General features: G+C 49.1%; 1 protein-coding gene across 1 annotated transcript in view; it reads left to right on the top strand.

Moving 5' to 3' along the window:
• Nucleotides 1–10,671: 10,671 nt before the first annotated feature.
• The window catches only part of LOC137540912 (keratin, type I cytoskeletal 47 kDa-like), a 33,615-nt gene continuing 21,939 nt past the window's right edge, over nt 10,672–22,347 (top strand). Inside the window, exons 1-3 of the mRNA XM_068262093.1 lie at nt 10,672–10,926; nt 15,134–15,216; nt 18,583–18,739. Coding sequence (XP_068118194.1) covers nt 10,672–10,926; nt 15,134–15,216; nt 18,583–18,739 — 495 coding nt within the window. The remainder of the gene's footprint in view (nt 10,927–15,133; nt 15,217–18,582; nt 18,740–22,347) is intronic.

Raw genomic sequence — 22,347 nt, 5'->3', positions numbered from 1 at the left:
TGTCTCAACTTCTTCTGCAAAGAAACCTATGCCTCACTCTGTGGACACCTGTGAAAACACACTGCCAGATGAAAATTGTTCCAATTTTTCTTTCCTTGACATTCCACAATTTGGTGCACAGATTTCGGAATCCAGCTCTTTTGAAGCTTCAGCTCCACAACCGAAGGCGATGTGGGATCCGCAAATTTTGCGTTCTGTCTCCCCTGATTCGACATTGTTAGCCGAGTTAAAGGGTGATACAGAACTTTGGTTGTGTGAACCTGATACTGAGGAATCGTTGTTTTTTTCCAGATTGTGGTTGTGGTTTTATTTTCCTTGGCGTTCGGATTGTGGTTGTTTGCTGTGTCTTTCATTACCCAGAAATCTCCCCCCCCCCAAGCCGTGTGTGTAAGGGGCCGCCGAGCTGGAGGGGATAGCAGGCAGGAAGGGGGTATTGGGCCTAGCGGCGGGGAGGGGGTCGGACCCCCCCTCCCTCGTCTGGGTCTCCCATCCTCCGCTCCCCTCCAGCTTTAAAAAATTACGTTGCTGCAGCTATTGTAAGAGGCACGGGCGGGGATCACTCACCTCTTCCTCATTCCAGCGTGCGCTCCACTGACGTCACTTCCTGCTACGCCGCCCGCTGTATTGTGAGTGGACGGCGTAGCAGGAAGTGACGTCAGTAAAGCGCACGTTGGAACGCGGAAAAGGTGAGTGATCCCCGCCCGTGCCTCTTACAATAGCTGCAGCAACGTAACTTTTTAAAGCTGGAGGGGAGCGGAGGACGGGGGACCCAGGCGAGGAAGGGGGGGTCCGTCCCCCCTCCCCGCCGCTAGGCCCAATACCCCCTTCCTGCCCGCTATCCCCTCCAACTCGGGCGGCCCCCCATACCCACGGACGGGTGGGTGCCGCCCCCCCCCCCCCCAGAAGTGCCGCCTGAGGCAAAAGTTTCACCCCGCCTCATGGGCGGGCCGGGCCTGCTGGTCTGCTCTATTGTGATATGTCTACCGTCGCCGGGTGGCGACTAGATTGGTAGACCTTCATATAGTCTGTCTCTGTTCTTATTCTCTTTTTAGTTGCTACCTTGTTTATATTGCCCTGTGTTGCTTCATCGTGCAATTTTAATCTGGCATCTGTGGATGTACAGATGACTTGTTCCTCTGTACTCTTCTGCTCCACCTGCTGGTTGGAATTCCTCTCTACAAATATATACTGGGTACTCTGCTTCTGTGATTGTGGGGATTTCCATCTGCTTCAGCGCACTTGGTGTGCGCTGACTGTGGAAATCGCCCCCAGATCATTACATCCCATTCATGGATCCGTGTACCAACAGGCGGCAACGAGAATGATCATGGCAATGTATGTCTTCGACCCCGGGAGCTTAGATGAAGTCTCAGGGGCATAGATACTGGATACTGGATTTTTTTTACAAAAGAGGTCCGCACACCTTTTACAAAAAACAGAGCTGTGAAGTCACCCTGTTATAAATGGGTGCTGAGTTTGTAAACCGAACTAAAAAAAGAGATATACTGGCGCCGGACACATAAGAGGTTAAAGAGGAACACCAAGCCTCTACACAATCACTCTGTCCCTCCTGACGCTCCTCATTATTTTTTCTAAGTTTTAAAATAAGTTTTGCAAATATCAAAAATATCCAAATGACAGGGCCTCAGTAATCAGGAGTGCAGGACTGCAGAAAGTGTATTAACTATATGTGGTGGGTAGAGATATTGGCGAACAGTACGCATGCCGTAGCCAGGGCCGTATCTACTAAGAGGCACCCGTGGGCCGGTGCCATGGGCGGGTCCTCGGGGGGGGCGGCCACCTATAGTTCATTTATTTTTTTTTTTTATTTTTTTTTTTTTCTATTCATAAAAAAAAAATTTAATTTTTTTTTTTTTGCTGAGCGGGGGGGGGGGGGGGGGGGGCAGGCGAGCGGCGGAGAGGGCACTTACAGATAAGGGGAGCTCGCTCACCCCCGCCCTCCAGCAGAGTGGCTGCGGCCGGCCAGGACATAATCCTTAACTCTGCATGCCGCCGCCTGGTCTAGTGACGTCACTAGACCAGGAGGGGGCATGCAGAGTTAAGGATCTCGTCCTGGGCCTGGCCAACAGCTGCCACTCTGCTGGAGGGCAGGAGCCCGGGAGACACGCGCCGCTGGCAACTGCAGCCCAGCTACCCAGCCAGGAGCCAGCTCGCCCAGCCAGGTAGGTACCCAGCCAGCCCGCATGCCCAGCCAGGTACCCAGCCAGCCCGCATGCCCAGCCAGGTACCCAGCCAGCCCGCTGCCCAGCCAGGTACCCAGCCAGCCCGCATGCCCAGCCAGGTACCCAGCCAGCCTGCATGCCCAGCCAGGTACCCAGCCAGCCTGCTGCCCAGCCAGGTACCCAGCCAGCCTGCTTCCCAGCCAGGTACCCAGCCAGCCCGCATGCCCAGCCAGGTACCCAGCCAGCCTGCTGCCCAGCCAGGTACCCAGCCAGCCCGCTTCCCAGCCAGGTACCCAGCCAGCCCGCATGCCCAGCCAGGTACCCAGCCAGCCCGCATGCCCAGCCAGGTACCCAGCCAGCATGCCCAGCCAGGTACCCAGCCAGCCAGCATGCCCAGCCAGGTACCCAGCCAGCCCGCTGCCCAGCCAGGTACCCAGCCAGCCCGCATGCCCAGCCAGGTACCCAGCCAGCCCGCATGCCCAGCCAGGTACCCAGCCAGCCCGCTGCCCAGCCAGGTACCCAGCCAGCCCGCTGCCCAGCCAGGTACCCAGCCAGCCCGCTGCCCAGCCAGGTACCCAGCCAGCCCGCTGCCCAGCCAGGTACCCAGCCAGCCCGCTGCCCAGCCAGGTATCCAGCCAGCCCGCTGCCCAGCCAGGTACCCAGCCAGCCCGCATGCCCAGCCAGGTACCCAGCCAGCCCGCTTCCCAGCCAGGTACCCAGCCAGCCAGCATGCCCAGCCAGGTACCCAGCCAGCCAGCATGCCCAGCCAGGTACCCAGCCAGCATGCCCAGCCAGGTACCCAGCCAGCCAGCATGCCCAGCCAGGTACCCAGCCAGCCAGCATGCCCAGCCAGGTACCCAGCCAGCCAGCATGCCCAGCCAGGTACCCAGCCAGCCCGCTGCCCAGCCAGGTACCCAGCCAGCACGCTGCCCAGCCAGCCCGCATGGCCAGCCAGGTACCCAGCCAGCCCGCATGGCCAGCCAGGTACCCAGCCAGCCCGCATGGCCAGCCAGGTACCCAGCCAGCCCGCATGGCCAGCCAGGTACCCAGCCAGCCCGCATGGCCAGCCAGGTACCCAGCCAGCCCGCATGGCCAGCCAGGTACCCAGCCAGCCCGCATGCCCAGCCAGGTACCCAGCCAGCCCGCATGCCCAGCCAGGTACCCAGCCAGCCCGCATGCCCAGCCAGGTACCCAGCCAGCCCGCATGCCCAGCCAGGTACCCAGCCAGCCAGCATGCCCAGCCAGGTACCCAGCCAGCCCGCATGCCCAGCCAGGTACCCAGCCAGCCCGCATGCCCAGCCAGGTACCCAGCCAGCCCGCATGGCCAGCCAGGTACCCAGCCAGCCCGCATGGCCAGCCAGGTACCCAGCCAGCCCGCATGGCCAGCCAGGTACCCAGCCAGCCCGCATGGCCAGCCAGGTACCCAGCCAGCCCGCATGGCCAGCCAGGTACCCAGCCAGCCCGCATGCCCAGCCAGGTACCCAGCCAGCCCGCATGCCCAGCCAGGTACCCAGCCAGCCCGCATGCCCAGCCAGGTACCCAGCCAGCCCGCATGCCCAGCCAGGTACCCAGCCAGCCAGCATGCCCAGCCAGGTACCCAGCCAGCCCGCATGCCCAGCCAGGTACCCAGCCAGCCCGCATGCCCAGCCAGGTACCCAGCCAGCCCGCATGGCCAGCCAGGTACCCAGCCAGCCCGCATGGCCAGCCAGGTACCCAGCCAGCCCGCATGGCCAGCCAGGTACCCAGCCAGCCCGCATGGCCAGCCAGGTACCCAGCCAGCCCGCATGGCCAGCCAGGTACCCAGCCAGCCCGCATGCCCAGCCAGGTACCCAGCCAGCCCGCATGCCCAGCCAGGTACCCAGCCAGCCCGCATGCCCAGCCAGGTACCCAGCCAGCCCGCATGCCCAGCCAGGTACCCAGCCAGCCAGCATGCCCAGCCAGGTACCCAGCCAGCCCGCATGCCCAGCCAGGTACCCAGCCAGCCCGCATGGCCAGCCAGGTACCCAGCCAGCCCGCATGGCCCAGCCAGGTACCCAGCCAGCCCGCATGCCCAGCCAGGTACCCAGCCAGCCAGCATGCCCAGCCAGGTACCCAGCCAGCCAGCATGCCCAGCCAGGTACCCAGCCAGCCCGCATGCCCAGCCAGGTACCCAGCCAGCCCGCTGCCCAGCCAGGTACCCAGCCAGCCCGCTGCCCAGCCAGGTACCCAGCCAGCCCGCTGCCCAGCCAGGTACCCAGCCAGCCCGCTGCCTAGCCAGGTACCCAGCCAGCCCGCTGCCCAGCCAGGTACCCAGCCAGCCCGCATGCCCAGCCAGGTACCCAGCCAGCCCGCATGCCCAGCCAGGTACCCAGCCAGCCCGCATGCCCAGCCAGGTACCCAGCCAGCCCGCATGCCCAGCCAGGTACCCAGCCAGCCAGCATGCCCAGCCAGGTACCCAGCCAGCCCGCATGCCCAGCCAGGTACCCAGCCAGCCCGCATGGCCAGCCAGGTACCCAGCCAGCCCGCATGGCCAGCCAGGTACCCAGCCAGCCCGCATGGCCAGCCAGGTACCCAGCCAGCCCGCATGGCCAGCCAGGTACCCAGCCAGCCCGCATGGCCAGCCAGGTACCCAGCCAGCCCGCATGGCCAGCCAGGTACCCAGCCAGCCCGCATGCCCAGCCAAGTACCCAGCCAGCCCGCTGCCCAGCCAGGTACCCAGCCCACTGCCCGCTCGCTTAGCCAGGCAGTGGCTGGAAAGTGTAATGGTTAAGGGCTCTGCCTCTGACACAGGAGACCTTGGTTCAAATCTCGGCTCTGCCTGTTCAGTAAGCCAGCACCTATTCAGTAAGAAGTTTCTTGGGCAAGTCTCCTTAACACTGCTACTGCCTACTGAGTGCGCTCTAGTGGCTGCCTCGCAAGTGCTTTGAGTCCAACAGGAGAAAGGCGCTATACAAATACTGCAATTAATTACTCAGCCAGCCCACTGCTTGCTCACCCAGCTACCCAGCCAGCCCACTACCCGCTCACCCAGCCAGGTACTCAGCCAGCCCACTGGTGTTATGCTGCCCACTGTGTGATTTACTGCTGAAATGCTGCCCACATTGTGATTATTTTCTGGTGAAATGTTGCCCACATTGCAATTATTCTCTGCTGAAATGTTGCACTCATTGCGATTATTTTCTGGTGCAATGTTGCCCACATTGCGATTATTTTCTGGTGCAATGTTGCCCACATTGCGATTATTTTCTGGTGAAATGTTGCCCACATTGCAATTATTCTCTGCTGAAATGTTGCACTCATTGCGATTATTTTCTGGTGCAATGTTGCCCACATTGCGATTATTTTCTGGTGAAATGTTGCCCACATTGCAATTATTCTCTGCTGAAATGTTGCACTCATTGCGATTATTTTCTGGTGAAATGTTGCCCACATTGCGATTATTCTTTTCTGAAATGTTGCACTCATTGCGATTATTTTCTGGTGAAATGTTGCCCACATTGCGATTATTCTTTGCTGAAATGTTGCACTCATTGCGATTATTTTCTGGTGAAATGTTGCCCACATTGCGATTATTCTTTGCTGAAATGTTGCAATCATTGCGATTATTCTTTGCTGAAATGTTGCCCACATTGCGATTATTTTCTGGTGAAATGTTGCCCACATTGCGATTATTCTTTGCTGAAATGTTGCACTCATTGCGATTATTTTCTGGTGAAATGTTGCCCACATTGCGATTATTCTTTGCTGAAATGTTGCAATCATTGCGATTATTCTTTGCTGAAATGTTGCCCACATTGCGATTATTTTCTGGTGAAATGTTGCCCACATTGCGATTATTCTTTGCTGAAATGTTGCACTCATTGCGATTATTTTCTGGTGAAATGTTGCCCACATTGCGATTATTCTTTGCTGAAATGTTGCAATCATTGCGATTATTCTTTGCTGAAATGTTGCCCACATTGCGATTATTTTCTGGTGAAATGTTGCCCACATTGCGATTATTTTCTGGTGAAATGTTGCCCACATTGCGATTATTCTTTGCTGAAATGTTGCACTCGTGATTATTCTCTGCTGAAATGCTGCACACATTACGATTATTTTATGGTGAAACGCTGCCCCATTATGATTATTTGGCACCTATGGGGGGGCATCCAAATTCTCGCAAGGGGGCCCAGTGATTTCTAGTTACGCCCCTGACTACTACCTAAACTGGGGATACCTATAGACCTGGATATCTATACTGGGGACACCTATAGTATGTCTACATTTGGACACCTATAGACCTGGCTACTGTACTTATACTAATTATTTATATAGCGCCAACATATTACGCAGCGCTGTACAGAGTATGTATTGGTTTGTCATATAACTGTCCCACAGAGGGGCTCACAATCTAATCCCTACCATAGTCATATGTCTATGTATGTATCGTAGTCTAGGGCCAATTTTTAGGGGAAGCCAATTAACATTATACTTATCTGTATCGTATGTTGTTGGGATGTGGGAGGAAACCAGAGTGTCTTAAGGAAACCCACACAGACAAAGGGAGAACATACAAACTCCTTGCAGATGTTGACCTGGCTAGGATTCGAACCAGGAACCCAGCGCTGCAAGGCGAGAGTGCTAACCACTACGCCATCATGCTGCCATACCACTGTACTATATTGCACTTACATCTTTAGCAGTACTTCACGGAGTACGTAGTCATGTCACTAACAATCCTCTGAGGAGCTTACAATCTAATTCTCCCATAGTCTAATGTCCTACCATATTATTATGTATTTATATAGCACTGGCATCTTCTGCAGCACTTTGCAGAGAACATAGTCATGTTACTGACTTTTCTCAGGGGAGCTCACACTAATACCTACCACTATTTTGTGCGAGAGAACACTGGCTAATGTGTGTGTGTGTGTGTGTGTGTGTGTGTGTGTGTGGGTGTGGGGGGGGTTTGGGGAGGGGGGAACATTTCCTACTTGCTTTTTTAAGGTCACTTTACTTATACCCAGGGAGAAACCATGGTCCCACTGACTTTGGGCTGCACTCTTACTAGGATATTTTAATTGGCCACACCCACTGTGTTATGGACACGCCCACTGCATTCTGTGGCCACGCCCATTTTTCGCCGCGGCGCGCTTCGCGCGCCGCCAACATTCTCCTGAGGGGGCGCCATAGGTTTGGGGTGCCTAGGGGAGCCCCAACCCTAAATACAGCCCTGGCCGTAGCCCGATGATGTGTGTCCCGGATTTCCACGAAGTGTACCCGGCCACAGACACGCAATCAAGGACGGGCCAGGGCATGCGTACTAACACCAGGCCCGGGCATGCGTACTACTCCGAGACATTGCGACCCGGAAGTAGTACAGGGCCAGCAGTTCGCAGTGAGCAGCTTGCGAGCTGTACGCCTACATCTCTAGTGGTGGGCTGAGCCACATGGTATATGCATGCATAATGTATTGGTAAAAAATGGTAGTGTAGACTGACTGCATGTTTCACCATAAACTAAAATGAGCTAGAGTCCTCACCATAAGAAGGTGAAAAGAACTTACTTATCAAAGAGGCAGGAATAGCCTTGTGTGCCTTCAAGATGTTTGCAGAGGCTGCTTTAAATAAACGGTAGGAACTTGGGCAAGCAGGACCTGGACATTGCCGCACCGCCAGGAGTGGGTATGACATCCCCTCACTGGGCGGTATGCACGTAATTTCACCCCTAGTCACACATACCATTAAGAATTTTTAAACAAAAGAAGTGGTTTTTATCATTAAAACTGGTCCTTCCTAACATCATTAGTTTTCCGTCTTATTAACATTTGGAAATAAAAATAGATCTATTTAACTACCTAAAGACCGCCCCCCGCCAATGGGCGTGGACGCGGCGGCAGCCCTTGGACCGCCTAACGCCAATTGGCGTCAAGTCCTGAGACTCTACTTTGCTTGAGATCGCGCGCACGCTGCGCACACACCTCCTGCTCAGGGAGGAGCTCCGCCCCCTCTTCAGCCTCCGAGCGGCAATTGCCGCTCGGGAGACTGTTAGACGGCGTGATCACCGTCTATTTACATGCTACAGCACTGCGATCGGCAGCAGGCTGTCCCCTCCTGAGGCTGCACAGTGATCGGCTGTCATAGGCTGAAGCCTATGACAGCTGATCACCCTGATTTGCTGGCGGAGGGAGGGAGGGAGCAGGGTAGAACAAATTAAAAAAAAAGGCATTTTTATTTTTTAACAAAGGTAATAAATATTTATATTAAAAAAAATAAACAAATGTGGAGCGATCAAACCCCACCAACAGAGAGCTCTGTTGGTGGGGGGAAAAGGGGGGGGGGGATCACTCGTGTGTTGTGTTGTGCGGTCCTGCAGCTTGGCCTTAAAGCTGCAGTGGCCAATTAGAGAAAAAACAGGCTGGTCTTTTGGGGGGTTTAACACTGTGGTCCTCATTCAAGTGGGTAAGAAATAGACTTTTCTCGTCCAAAGTAGAGTTGGGCCGAACGGTTCGCCTGCGAACGGTTCCATGCGAACTTCCGTGGTTCGCGTTCGCCTCCCGCAGGCGAACCTTTGCGGAAGTTCGGTTCGCCCCATAATGCACCATGGAGGGTCAACTTTGACCCTCTACATCACAGTCAGCAGGCACAGTGTAGCCAATTAGGCTACACTAGCCCCTGGAGCCACTCCCCCCTACTAAAAGGCAGGCAGCGGCGACCATTACGGTCACTCGTGTGCCTGCATTAGTGAGAGTAGGGCGAGCTGCTGCACACTCTCTCTCATAGGGAAAGATTAGTTAGGCTTAGCTTGTCCCTGGCTGCATACCTGTTCTGTGAACTAACCACTGCATACCTGTTCTGTGAACCCAACACTGCATACCTGTTCTGTGAACCCACCACTGCATACCTGTTCAGTGAACCCCCTACTGCATACCTGTTCTGTGAACCCACCACTGCATACCTGTTCTGTGAACCCGCCACTGCATACCTGTTCTGTGAACCCACCACTGCATACCTGTTCTGTGAACCCACCACTGCATACCTGTCCTGTGAACCCACCACTGCATACCTGTACTGTGAACACACCACTGCATACCTGTTCTGTGAACCTACCACTGCATACCTGTTCTGTGAACCCACCACTGCATACCTGTACTGTGAACCCACCACTGCATACCTGTTCAGTGAACCCACCACTGCATACCTGTTCAGTGAACCCACCACTGCATACCTGTTCTGTGAACCCACCACTGCATACCTGTACTGTGAACCCACCACTGCATACCTGTACTGTTCAGTGAACCCGCCACTGTATACCTGTTCTGTTCAGTGAACCCACCACTGCATACCTGTTCTGTTCAGTGAACCCGCCACTGCATACCTGTACTGTTCAGTGAACCCGCCACTGTATACCTGTTCTGTTCAGTGAACCCACCACTGCATACCTGTTCTGTTCAGTGAACCTGCCACTGCATACCTGTTCTGTTCAGTGAACCCGCCACTGCATACCTGTTCTGTTCAGTGAACAGTTTGGTGTGTCAGTGTGAAGCAGTACCTTAATTACACTACCTGATTGATGTATACACATGCAAGATGTTTTAAAGCACTTTAGGCCTGTCATTTAGCATTCAATATGATTTCTGCCCTTAAAACGTCAAATCCAGATTTTTCCCGGGGACTTTTGGCGTGTATCCCACTCCGCCATACCCCCCTCCAGGTGTTAGACCCCTTGAAACATCTTTTCCATCACTTTTGTGGCCAGCATAATTTTTTTTTTTTTCAAAGTTCGCATCCCCATTGAAGTCTATTGCGGTTCGTGAACTTTAACGCGAACCGAACCTTCCGCGGAAGTTCGCGAACCTAAAATCGGAGGTTCGGCCCAACTCTAGTCCAAAGCCCTTCCCATAATTTCTGCCTAAAATGTGTGCTATTTGCTGCAGTCACACATTGCTGAGCTTTTTCTAAACAATAAATCCGGTTTTGGCAAGCAAGAAACACTCGAAAGCCCAGAGCGAAACGGTTTCTAAATTACTTGTCAAAAACATCCACATTACAGCTGCTGAAAAACAGCCCTGGCTGTCACTCTTCTGATGCTCTGTGGTCACCTGCACATGCAATGCTCTAACATGCATGTCAAACCAAGGCTTTTTGTGATATATTGCCTAGAGTGCCTGGAGGAGGCAGTCATACTATCTGCAGCATATAAGGAAGCCAAGGGTAAAGCAACAGATACAACACATTTTTTAGAATAAAGCATAAAAATGAAAAGAAGAATGCTACCCTTCCCCATTTCTGTAGAATAAGCCTAAGGAAAACATAACTTGCCATAAGCAAGAACTGCTTATTTTGACTTAGGCCCCACAAGTGGGTACACCGCTTCTCTCAACAATTTTTTTTTTACTTTAAAACGCCCACGTCAATTCTGATTATATATATAAATAGTTGAAACCAGTGATCGTCCACATTCACTCCACCGTTTCTCCCTTCCTCCCATTTGTCGGACAGAGAGTGACTTCATCAGCAAATCCACCATGGAGTTCTACTCGCCCAATCCACAGATGGGTTTGCTTCCTTCTTACTTTGGTGCAAATGATCAGAAGATCATGCAAGGTCTTAATGGCCGTCTGGCCGTCTACCTGGAAAAAGTGAGAAAACTTGAGGAAGCCAAATGTGACCTTGAGAACAAAATCTCTGAGTGGTCTCAGAAGCAAGCGGTGGGTATTGTTGACCCAGAAACCGAAGACTACGGCAGCTACTTTGTCATCATAAAGGAGGAAAAGAAGAAGGTACGACTTTGTTTTAAGTTTGATGGGGCAACACTAAGGGTCCATTAACATTGTGGCGATGAGGCGCCGTTTACCGCAATCGCTGGGAATCACTAGCGCTTTATAAAGTGCTAGTGTAATGTAAACAATATGGCAGTGATCCCACTGCCGCGATCGCCGTCAGTTCGCGGTAAATGCAAACATGCAGCATTTTTTTGTGATTTTAGACCGATCAAGATTGCAATGTTTTTAAAATGCAAATTGCAATTGCTCAAAAATCATGAAAATGTACAGTAAAAAAATGCAATAATCGTGGAAAAAAAAAACACTGTGGCAAAAAGCTAGAGATAGTCACTAGCATTTTTCTGCTTCCAGCCTCAGCTTATTATCAGCAGTTGGCTGATGGTGTAATGGTTAAGGGCTCTGCCTCTATCACAGGAAACCAGGGTTCGAATCTCGGCTCTGCCTGTTCAGTAAGCCAGCACTAATTCAGTAGGAGACCTTTGGCAAGTCTCCCTTACACTGCTACTGCCAATAGAGCGCGCCCTAGTGGCTGCTGCTCTGCTCTGGTGCTTTGAGTCCGCAAGGAGAAAAGCGCAATATAAATGTTATTTGTCTTGACTTGTCTTGTCTTATTACATTCACTCTTGTCCACCTCTGATGGAGCAGAACTTGCTCTGCAGACTTCTCCAGCATCACTACAGTACAGAGCACTTGGGGAGGGGTAGAGAGTTTGGGGTTTTGAAGCTGTACACATGACCCTTCTCCACACTAAATCGGGACGGTCTACAAATCGGTGTCTACAAAACTTTGCATGATTCCTTATCAGTGGCTGAGCAGATGCAGTCATTAGAACAGATGTGCAGAGAGCAGAAAGCTTTTTCTCTGCACACCCCTAGTTGTCAGTCTCTCAGGACAGGGAAAAATAAACTTCCCACCACACGGGGCCCCTGTGGCTTCTGGGCCCCCCTGCGGCTGCATCCCTTGCAGAGTCTATTGTTACGCCCCTGCACTGAAGCAGTAAGATCAGCAAGATGCCAGGCAACTGGTATTGTTTCAAAGGAAAAAAATATGGCAGTTCCATATCCATCTCACCAGTGACCGTCTGACGAAGCCCGAAGGGCGGGTGATGCTAGTTACGAAAGTGAGCCTGGGGTGACGTCATCCACATCACGGAACACTGATCCGGACAATGCGGACGCTGAATAGACTGGCGGGGAATGAGGTTGAGAGGAGACAGCGTACTACTGTGACTACCTAGCTGATGGCATGGACTCACATTATCTGGAGGCAGTTTACAGCCGTGGGAGGGGGTGAGGGCCCTCTGGGCACTGCTGCATAGAATATTACGCTAAGTCTCCATTCCCTCATAACAACCCATTATCACAACACAGTGCTTAAAGGGATACTGTAGGGGGGGTCGGGGGAAAATGAGTTGAACTTACCCGGGGCTTCTAACGGTCCCCCGCAGACATCCTGTGTTGGCGCCAATATTTAAAATGAATGTCGGTAATTGTGTGCACCTCCGGGTGCCGAAATGTACCTACTTATCATTACTGCTAATCGGGCAACATAATTTAACCTTGTTTTCCGCATGTCGCGGCCATTATAAAAGCCGCAATTTGTAGAAAAGAAAGTACATTTCAGCGCCCAATAGCTTCCACCCCCATGTGCCCAGATTTTCCTACTGTTAATCGCGGCTTATAATAAATGACTATGACGGCGAAAGGGCTCCTGTACTTTTCCCTGCTTGGAATTTACATTGCAAACATACAAAAGTATGCAATCCTCTATAATAAAACCTAACTGTCCCTGCGTCATCATCCTTCCCTGTCTGTGTGTCTGTGGTTTTCTGTACTACGCATGTGCACAGTACAGTCAACCGTTCAGACAGGAGGATGGGCCATGGAGCTGGGCGTGGCTGGCGGCAGGCGCGCGTGTGCACTGGGCGGTCGAGTGCGTGCGTGCATCGGGTGTTCGGATGCACGCATGCGCACTAACATGGAGCGGTGGTGGCGGCGGCGAAATCACTACCTAGAGGAGCCTGTTTTTAAATGCACTTAGGTAGACTAGTAATAATAATAATAATAATACTTACACCTCTGCTGGCTGCCAGTACTAAGGCCTGTTTCACATTAGATAATTCTACGGTGACCAGACGTCCCGCTCTAGCTGGGACGCATCCCAGATTCGGGGTCCCCTGTCCCAGGCTGCGCTATGTCCCGGGAAACGTCCCGCTTTTAGCCGCGGGACGTCCTGGCCTCGGGACTCTGGCCACCGTCCGATTGCATTAACTGGCCAGTTCATAACCCGCAGCCCCGCTCCAGCCTGCATAGTCTTCCGGTAGGCAGAGCAGGGCTACGGGAAGATGCCCTGTACTGGAGACTATTTGTGTCTCCTATACAGGGCTTGGGGCGCCATCTTCTCGTAGCCCTGGTATTCCATTCAGCGTGGGAGATTGCAGGAGCAATATCTCCGGGGGAGCTGCGTGCCAGAGGCCGGCGGGAGAGGAGACTTCTGTCAGGTGAGTAAATTCCTTTTTTTTGCAGGTGAAATGTTGCCCAAATTGCATTTGTTTTCTGCTGAAATGCTGCCCAAATTGCGTTTCTTTTCTGCTGAAATGTTGCCCAAATTGTGTTTTTTTCTGGTGAAATGTTGCCCACATTGCGTTTTTTTCTGGTGAAATGTTACCCACATTGTGTTTATTTTCTGGTGAAATGCTGCCCAGATTGCGTTTATTTTCTGGTGTCTGGGGTAACTGTTGCTGCATTAATTATTTAATGGTCATAGTTGGCTATATTTGCTGCTCTGGGGTTACGATTACGCTCCGCCCATACAATGTCATGGCCACGCCCATTTTTCTGTGCAGCAGGCTACGCGCGCCGCAAACACACACCCTGCCCTCTCCACCCATCCCAGGTTGAACCCAGAAAAATCTGGTCACTGTAGATAATGCGTACATGAACCCGATTACGCACTATGACTTGACGTTGGGAAGTTGCGGAGTGACGCTGATCACTAGAGGTAGTTCTAATTCACCTGACGGGAAATCGCAAGTGCTAGATGTTACAAAGCTCCCAGATGCGATAAAGCATAACTCTCTGGAATGCTTTGTCTAATGTGAAAGTTAAAGTGGTCTGAAACTCTGACATAACATTCTATAAAAATGTGTTTTCCTACTTTGTATTACTCATATAGTTATCATATTTGCTTTTGTGCACACGTAATATTGTCTGGTTACAAATTACAAGTTTCCAAAGTGTAGTTTTTCTTCCCCTGAAAGCTGCCATTGCATTTTATTATTTTTCTATTATAACTGCTTTTTGTTATATATTAAAATCTTCCAATGAGCTATTCTGAACACTGTGTGTGCCGGAAGCAGAGACAGTTTCTCAGAGAGTGTTTGTTTACATTCCAGTGTTGATACATTTGTGTTTAACAAGTAAAAAAAAAGATACTGTTATCTCCAGTTTGGATGGGATATGAAGAGAAAGTGCTTTGTTTAACCATTTAAGTGATGTTCTGCTAGAATGTTTTCTTGGATAGTAGCTTTCAAGCTGTGAAGAATTTTTTAGAACAAAGTAGAAATGCTGGCTTTAAAGAGACACTGAAGCGAAAAAAAAATATATGATATAATGAATTGGTTGTGTACTATGAATAATTACTAGAAGTTTAGCAGCAAAGAAAATATTCTCATATTTTTATTTTCAGGTATATCGTGTTTTTTCTAACATTGCATCATTCTATAATATGTGCAGATTACACAACACTCAGCATTCAAAATGATTCTTTCAAAGCAGTCTGTGAACTAATGACCTCTCCTCTGGCAGAGAAACAGTAAATAGTTCAAGAACACTTGAGATAATAAAAGTCAGATAACAGCCCTCTCCACGACTTTGAAAGTCGCAGAGCTTAATTGCTTTTTTTGCATAGAGATAACAACTGGAGTTTCCTAACTCTTCCTGTACTGGAAACAATTAGAGTGATGTATCTGACCTTAATGTTTTATTTCTTAGCTGTACTACACATACAAATCATAATATCATAAAAAAAATTTTCACTTCAGTGTCTCTTTAAGACCACTTTAACATGTAAGTCAAATAGACTTTGATGTCACCTTTCTAACCACATCCTAGGAGTGATACGTCAAAACGCACGGTGAAGTGCCTAGTGTGAAAGAGTCCTAAACAGTTGCGTTGTCCTAATCCTGTGTAACTCCAAATTTCAGTTATTTGATGCCTCTTCACAAAGATTGACACTTAAACTACAAGTTGAAGACACCAGGCTGGAATCTGAAGACTTCTTAATTAAGTAAGCTGAATTGTATCTTGTGGCTAAAAGTACAATTCTCTTCAGTAAGCAGTAACTATGAATGTAATGTATGAATGTAATGTTATGTACACATATGCTCTTACCAGTCCAACAACAAAAAAACTACAGTAGAATAGAATCTCGTTATAGTAAACTTTTTAATGGCAAAAATGTACCACAAGTGATTGGCAGCGCGGAGTCAGTCAGACCTCACACAAAGGCACAGGCCGGCCAGAGCATCCAGCAGCTACTGCTGTTGGCCCGCTGTTGGACAATTTTGGCTAGCAAAGGGGGCCCCCATTGCCTTCATTAGATGTAAAATACCTGTGGCATACAACAGCGGATAGCACCACTCTTACTGTTTAGATTGCACATATGGTGGATGGACTACAAGGTCTACTATACTTGGCTTGAATAGCCAGGCAACACGAGTCCACGGCTGGACAACTCACAGTTGCAGCATGCATCCTGTAACTGGGTAAGACCAAACTTCCTGTGCTCAGAGGCATATTATTATTATCATTATTATTTAGTATTTATATAGCGCCAACATTTTCCGCAGTCTTGTCACTAACTGTCCCTCGAAGGAGCTCACAATCTAGTCCTTACCATAGTCATATGTCTATTGTGTTGTGTATGTATTGTAGTCTAGGGCCAATTTTTAGGGGGGAAGCCAATTAACTTATCTTTATGTTTTTTGGGATGTGGGAGGAAACCGGAGTGCCCAGAGGAAACCCACACAGACACGGGGAGAACATACAAACTCTTTGCAGATGTTGACCTGGCTGGGATTCGAACCGGGGGACCCATCGCTGCAAGGCGAGAGCGCCAACCACTATGCCACCGTGCTGCCCCATATCACTTAGCACGGGTTGGACTGCATATCACTTAGCACGGGTTGGACTGCATATCACTTAGCACGGGTTGGACTGCATATCACTTAGCACGGGTTGGACTGCATGATGATTGGCTGCATTTTGGAGAGAGGCTGCATGATTGGCCCAAGTGTGACCAGGAAATTTCTTCCCCAGTTACAGGATGCATGCTGCGATTTCTCCAGCCTGGGGTTCCTGTTGCTTGGCAATGCAGCCCTAAGGTATTGCAGACCTTGTAGTCCGTACACCAAATGTGCATCCTTGCTAAAGAGTACCAGCAACGCCATTCATTGCACCCCATTCAGGCATCAGCTCACCTGCCAGTGTGAAGAGAGCAGCCAAGATCATTGGTTTCACACTGAGGCATGCACCACCCACTTTTCACTATACCCAGAGTCATCGCTGTGTAGGTGCCAAAATACTAGTTGACTATACCAGATTGTTTATTATATCAGGAGATGTACTGTAGTTTACTATACTAGAATGTTTACCATACCCAAGTTTATCATAACGAGATTAATAGGAAATGCAGCTTGCTTAGAACAGAGAGGAAATTGCAGGAAAACACAATACCATAGAGATCATTGCAACACTTTACATACACAGTGCCATCCTGTGGTTGTTTTACTACACTGCAGTTTAAAGTAATTCTGTTGATACTGCCAACACTAGTGTCATCCCTATCACCAACAGAAATGACGCTTTATGGGATTGTGGGAAGGTGCAATATTAATACTTGGGAGGTTCATTTCTGGTGTATCTAATTCTATTCACTTTGGATAAATAAAGGGGTTTTTTGTTTGTTTGTTTTTTTTCAAACTTATTACGGACAACTAAGTCTTTTGGTTCCCCCCCCCCCACAAAAAAAAAGGCAGTGGGAATCATAAGTCTGTTTAGATAGGTACCCAGATGGTCAAACCAAAAAGAGAAAGTATCCATCTTGGCAGAAATATGAAGTGTTGACTTGAATAAGTCCAAATATCAACATTTTTTGAGGGAATGTATACCAAACAAAGCTATAAAAACATGATAAAATGCCCAGGGGGGGGGGGGGGGGGGGTTTACACTACAACCACAAATTAGATATCACAAATGCAATTGGGGTGACTCATCAGCAGACAGAATTGTGAATGAGCATACATACCCCTAATTACTGTAAGTGTGTGTGTATATATATATATATATATATATATATATATATATATATATATATATATATATATATATATATATATATATATACACACACACACACATACACACACTGGAATAGAGGTGGTCCCGTATAATATGAGCTGATACTGATAAAAGTTGCAACAACTTGATGCAGTTCAAAGTGAATTAAGGATTTTTACCCAATGTTCATCGTGGTATAGAGGGCACGCCGCACCCCAAGGACCCCACGCCACTTCTTCAGAAGTGAATAAGAGGGCGTCGTGTCCTGTTGTTATATTGTCCGCCCACCCACTAGATGGCGTCAAGCACATCTACACAATGGCCTCTTGAGCTTAAAGAGACTCTGTAACAAATTTTTCAGCCTTAGTTCTTCTATCCTATAAGTTCCTATGCCTGTTCTAATCTGCTCTGGCTTACTGCAGTCTTTCCTAACTGCACTGTCTCTGTAATAAATCAATGTATCTTTCCTCTGTCCTGTTTGTCGGGCTAAAGCTTGATTGTGTGGAATGTGCAGGGCTGCTTGTGATTGGTAGAAGCGATACACACCCTCTGCAGGCCCCCTGCATACTTTGAATGACTCACACACTATGCTTAGCTGAGCCTATTAGAAGCTGGTTAGTTTGTTTGTGAACACTGCCTAAAACTGTTAATTACAAGCCAGGATTGCAGCAGAGAGTGGCAGAAACAGCACAGCGGGGCCCAGGAGAAAATAATGAATAGAATGGTATGCTTTTTATTGTAAGAATATTAGAGTACAGATTCTCTTTAAAATATCAGTTCCAAAGGAGATACTAATATTATACACTAATCAATAAGACTGGTTTGAGGTCTTGCTTTGTCTTAATTTGAGTTTAGATGGGCTTAAATTGACCTTGAGCAGTGCCCAAAATTAAAAGATTACACTTACCTGGAGCTGTTTTCAGCAGACCGTAGGCGGCGAGGACCCCCGGCGTCCTCCTGGCTCCTCTCCATGTGCCTCCGCCGGCCCCCATTTCCGGCGACACCCAGGCCGGGTGTCGGGCCGGCTCTTCCTGGTTCCTGACACTTGTCGTCACCACGCCGGCCGCTTCGCGTCACCACGGTGGCCGGCGTGACAGGTCTGCGCATGCGAGGCCCGGGTGTTGCCGGTAATGGAGGCCGTCGGAAGCACTTGGAGAGGAGCCAGGAGGACGCCGGGGGACCTCGCCGCCTACGGTGAGCTGAATACAGCCCCAGGTAAATGTAATCTTTTAATTTTCGGCACTGCTCAGGGACCCTTTAAGAAAATATTGCTCATTTTATTACCCTTTATTATGACCCAGTATTTACTCTGCAGGTATGAGACTGAGCTAAGTCTTAACCGGACTATTCAAAATTATATTGCTGGCCTCGAGAGAAAGCAAGAAGTCGCAAACACGTCCATAGAAAATCTGCAGAAGGAGTATAAAATGCTCTCCGGAGAGCTTGACTCAATTCATAAGGAATATAAGGAGGTAAGTTAATAATTTAATTTATTTATTTTTGTTTATTTTTTTTTTTTATTTATTTTTTTTTTACTCCATGCTTCTATTATACACCTTACCCATGGGCCAAGTTTTCACCCTAATAAATCAAATGAGCTAACTTCTTGCTGCACTCACATTTAGCAGCTAAATCGGACCTGAACTCAGAAATTCCTCTTTGCTCTAAAAGATAAGCAACAGCATATTAACCAGGGGTCTAGTCCTGGGAAAAGAGGTGAGTGGACTCACACAAGAAACCCGCACGGCGCGCCCAAAAATAGGCGTGGTCAAGCATAATGTGTGCGTGGTCATGGGTGGGGCCAAATATACATGACCTTAGCAGTGATGTAAAAGGTCTGCCGTGGAAGTTTGAGCTCTGCCGTAGTGTATCCCCCCAAAATAGATGACATCTGACAGCATTTCACCAAAAAGACACATAATCTGGTAGAAGTTTCTCCAAAATACAGATAATATGGCAGTGGTTCCCCCAAAATAGATAATGTGGCAGCAGCAGTTCCCCCAACATACACATAATTTGGAAGCAGTTCCCCAAAATACGCGAAACCTGGCAGCGGATCACCCAAAATACACGCAACACCCAAAATACATATAATCTGGCAGCAGTGGTCCCCCAAACATACACAATCTGGCAGCAGTTCCCCAAAATACGCATAATCTGGCAGCAGCCGTTTCCCTAACATACACATAATCTGGCAGCTGTTCCCCAAAATACATGTAATCTGGCAGCAGGCGTTCCCCTAACATACACATAATCTGGCAGCTGTTACCCAAAATACACGTAATCTGGCAGCAGCCGTTCCCCTAACATACACATAATCTGGCAGCTGTTCCCCAAAATACAAAACAGCGGTTCCACAAAAATGCAGATAATCTGACAGCAGTTCCCCCAAAATAGGTACCCCCAGCATAGGTAGCCAGGTCTATAGGTGTCCCCAGTATAAGTAGCCATGAGTATAGTAGTCCCCAGTATATGTAGCCAGAGGTATATGTGCCTAGTATATGTAGCCAGGGGTAGGGTATATGTCCCCAGTATATGTAGCCAGGGGTATATGTGCCCAGTATATGTAGCCAGGGGTATATGTGCCCAGTATATGTAGCCAGGGGTATATGTGCCCAGTATATGTAGCCAGGGGTATATGTGCCCAGTATATGTAGTCAGGGGGTATATGTGCCCAGTATATGTAGTCAGGCGGTATATGTGCCCAGTATATGTAGTCAGGGGGTATATGTGCCCAGTATATATGTAGCCAGGGGTATATGTGCCCAGTATATGTAGCCAGGGGTATATGTGCCCAGTATATGTAGTCAGGGGGTATATGGGACCAGTATATATTTAGCCAGGGGTATATGTGACCAGTATATGTAGCCAGGGGGTATATGTGCCCAGTATATGTAGTCAGGGGGTATATGTTCCCAGTATATGTAGTCAGGGGGTATATGTGCCCAGTATATATGTAGCCAGGGGTATATGTGCCCAGTATATATGTAGCCAGGGGTATATGTGCCCAGTATATATGTAGCCAGGGGTATATGTGCCCAGTATATGTAGCCAGGGGTATATGTGCCCAGTATATGTAGTCAGGGGGTATATGTGCCCAGTATATGTAGTCAGGGGGTATATGTGCCCAGTATATATGTAGCCAGGGGTATATGAGCCCAGTATATGTAGCCAGAGGTATATGTACCCAATATATGTAGTCAGGGGTATATGTGCCCAGTATATGTAGGCAGGGGTATATGTCCCAGTATATGTAGGCAGGGTTATATGTAGGCAGGTGTATATGTGCCCAGTATATGTAGTCAGGGGGTATATGTGCCCAATATATGTAGTCAGGGGTATATGTGCCCAGTATATGTAGGCAGGGGTATATGTCCCAGTATATGTAGGCAGGGTTATATGTAGGCAGGGGTATATGTCCCAGTATATGTAGGCAGGGTTATATGTAGGCAGGTGTATATGTGCCCAGTATATGTAGTCAGGGGGTATATGTGCCCAGTATATATGTAGTCAGAGGTATATGTGCCCAGTATATGTAGTCATGGGTATATGTGCCCAGTATATGTAGCCAGGGGTATATGTGCCCAGTATATGTAGCCAGGGGTATATGTGCCCAGTATATGTAGCCAGGGGTATATGTGCCCAGTATATGTAGCCAGGGGTATATGTGCCCAGTATATGTAGCCAGGGGTATATGTGCCCAGTATATGTAGTCAGGGGGTATATGTGCCCAGTATATGTAGTCAGGCGGTATATGTGCCCAGTATATGTAGTCAGGGGGTATATGTGCCCAGTATATATGTAGCCAGGGGTATATGTGCCCAGTATATGTAGCCAGGGGTATATGTGCCCAGTATATGTAGTCAGGGGGTATATGGGCCCAGTATATATTTAGCCAGGGGTATATGTGACCAGTATATGTAGCCAGGGGGTATATGTGCCCAGTATATGTAGTCAGGGGGTATATGTTCCCAGTATATGTAGTCAGGGGGTATATGTGCCCAGTATATATGTAGCCAGGGGTATATGTACCCAGTATATATGTAGCCAGGGGTATATGTGCCCAGTATATATGTAGCCAGGGGTATATGTGCCCAGTATATGTAGCCAGGGGTATATGTGCCCAGTATATGTAGTCAGGGGGTATATGTGCCCAGTATATGTAGTCAGGGGGTATATGTGCCCAGTATATATGTAGCCAGGGGTATATGAGCCCAGAATATGTAGCCAGAGGTATATGTGCCCAATATATGTAGTCAGGGGTATATGTGCCCAGTATATGTAGGCAGGGGTATATGTCCCAGTATATGTAGGCAGGGTTATATGTAGGCAGGTGTATATGTGCCCAGTATATGTAGTCAGGGGGTATATGTGCCCAATATATGTAGTCAGGGGTATATGTGCCCAGTATATGTAGGCAGGGGTATATGTCCCAGTATATGTAGGCAGGGTTATATGTAGGCAGGTGTATATGTGCCCAGTATATGTAGTCAGGGGGTATATGTGCCCAGTATATATGTAGTCAGAGGTATATGTGCCCAGTATATGTAGTCATGGGTATATGTGCCCAGTATACGTAGTCAGGGGTATATGTGCCCAGTATATGTAGTCAGGGGGTATATGTGCCCAGTATATGTAGCCAGGGGTATATGTGCCCAGTATATGTAGCCAGGGGTATATGTGCCCAGTATATATGTAGCCAGGGGTATATGTGCAAAGTATATGTAGCCAGGGGATATATGTGTCCAGTATATGTAGTCAGGGGGTAAATGTGCCCAGTATATGTAGTCAGGGGGTATATGTGCCCAGTATATGTAGTCAGGGGTATATGTGTCCAGTATATGTAGGCAGGGGTATATGTGCCCAGTATATGTAGTCAGGGGTATATGTGCCCAGTATATGTAGTCAGGGTGTATATGTGCCCAGTATATATGTAGCCAGGGGTATATGTGCAAAGTATATGTAGCCAGAGGGTATATGTGCCCAGTATATGTAGTCAGGGGGTATATGTGCCCAGTATATGTAGTCAGGGGTATATGTGCCCAGTATATATGTAGCCAAGGTTATATGTGCAAAGTAT

This window comes from Hyperolius riggenbachi, chromosome 12, assembly GCF_040937935.1.
Source record: "Hyperolius riggenbachi isolate aHypRig1 chromosome 12, aHypRig1.pri, whole genome shotgun sequence".
NCBI classification, from domain to species: domain Eukaryota; kingdom Metazoa; phylum Chordata; class Amphibia; order Anura; family Hyperoliidae; genus Hyperolius; species Hyperolius riggenbachi.
Note: the sequence above shows the minus strand (reverse complement) of the source record. Positions and strands in the feature narration are given on the sequence as shown.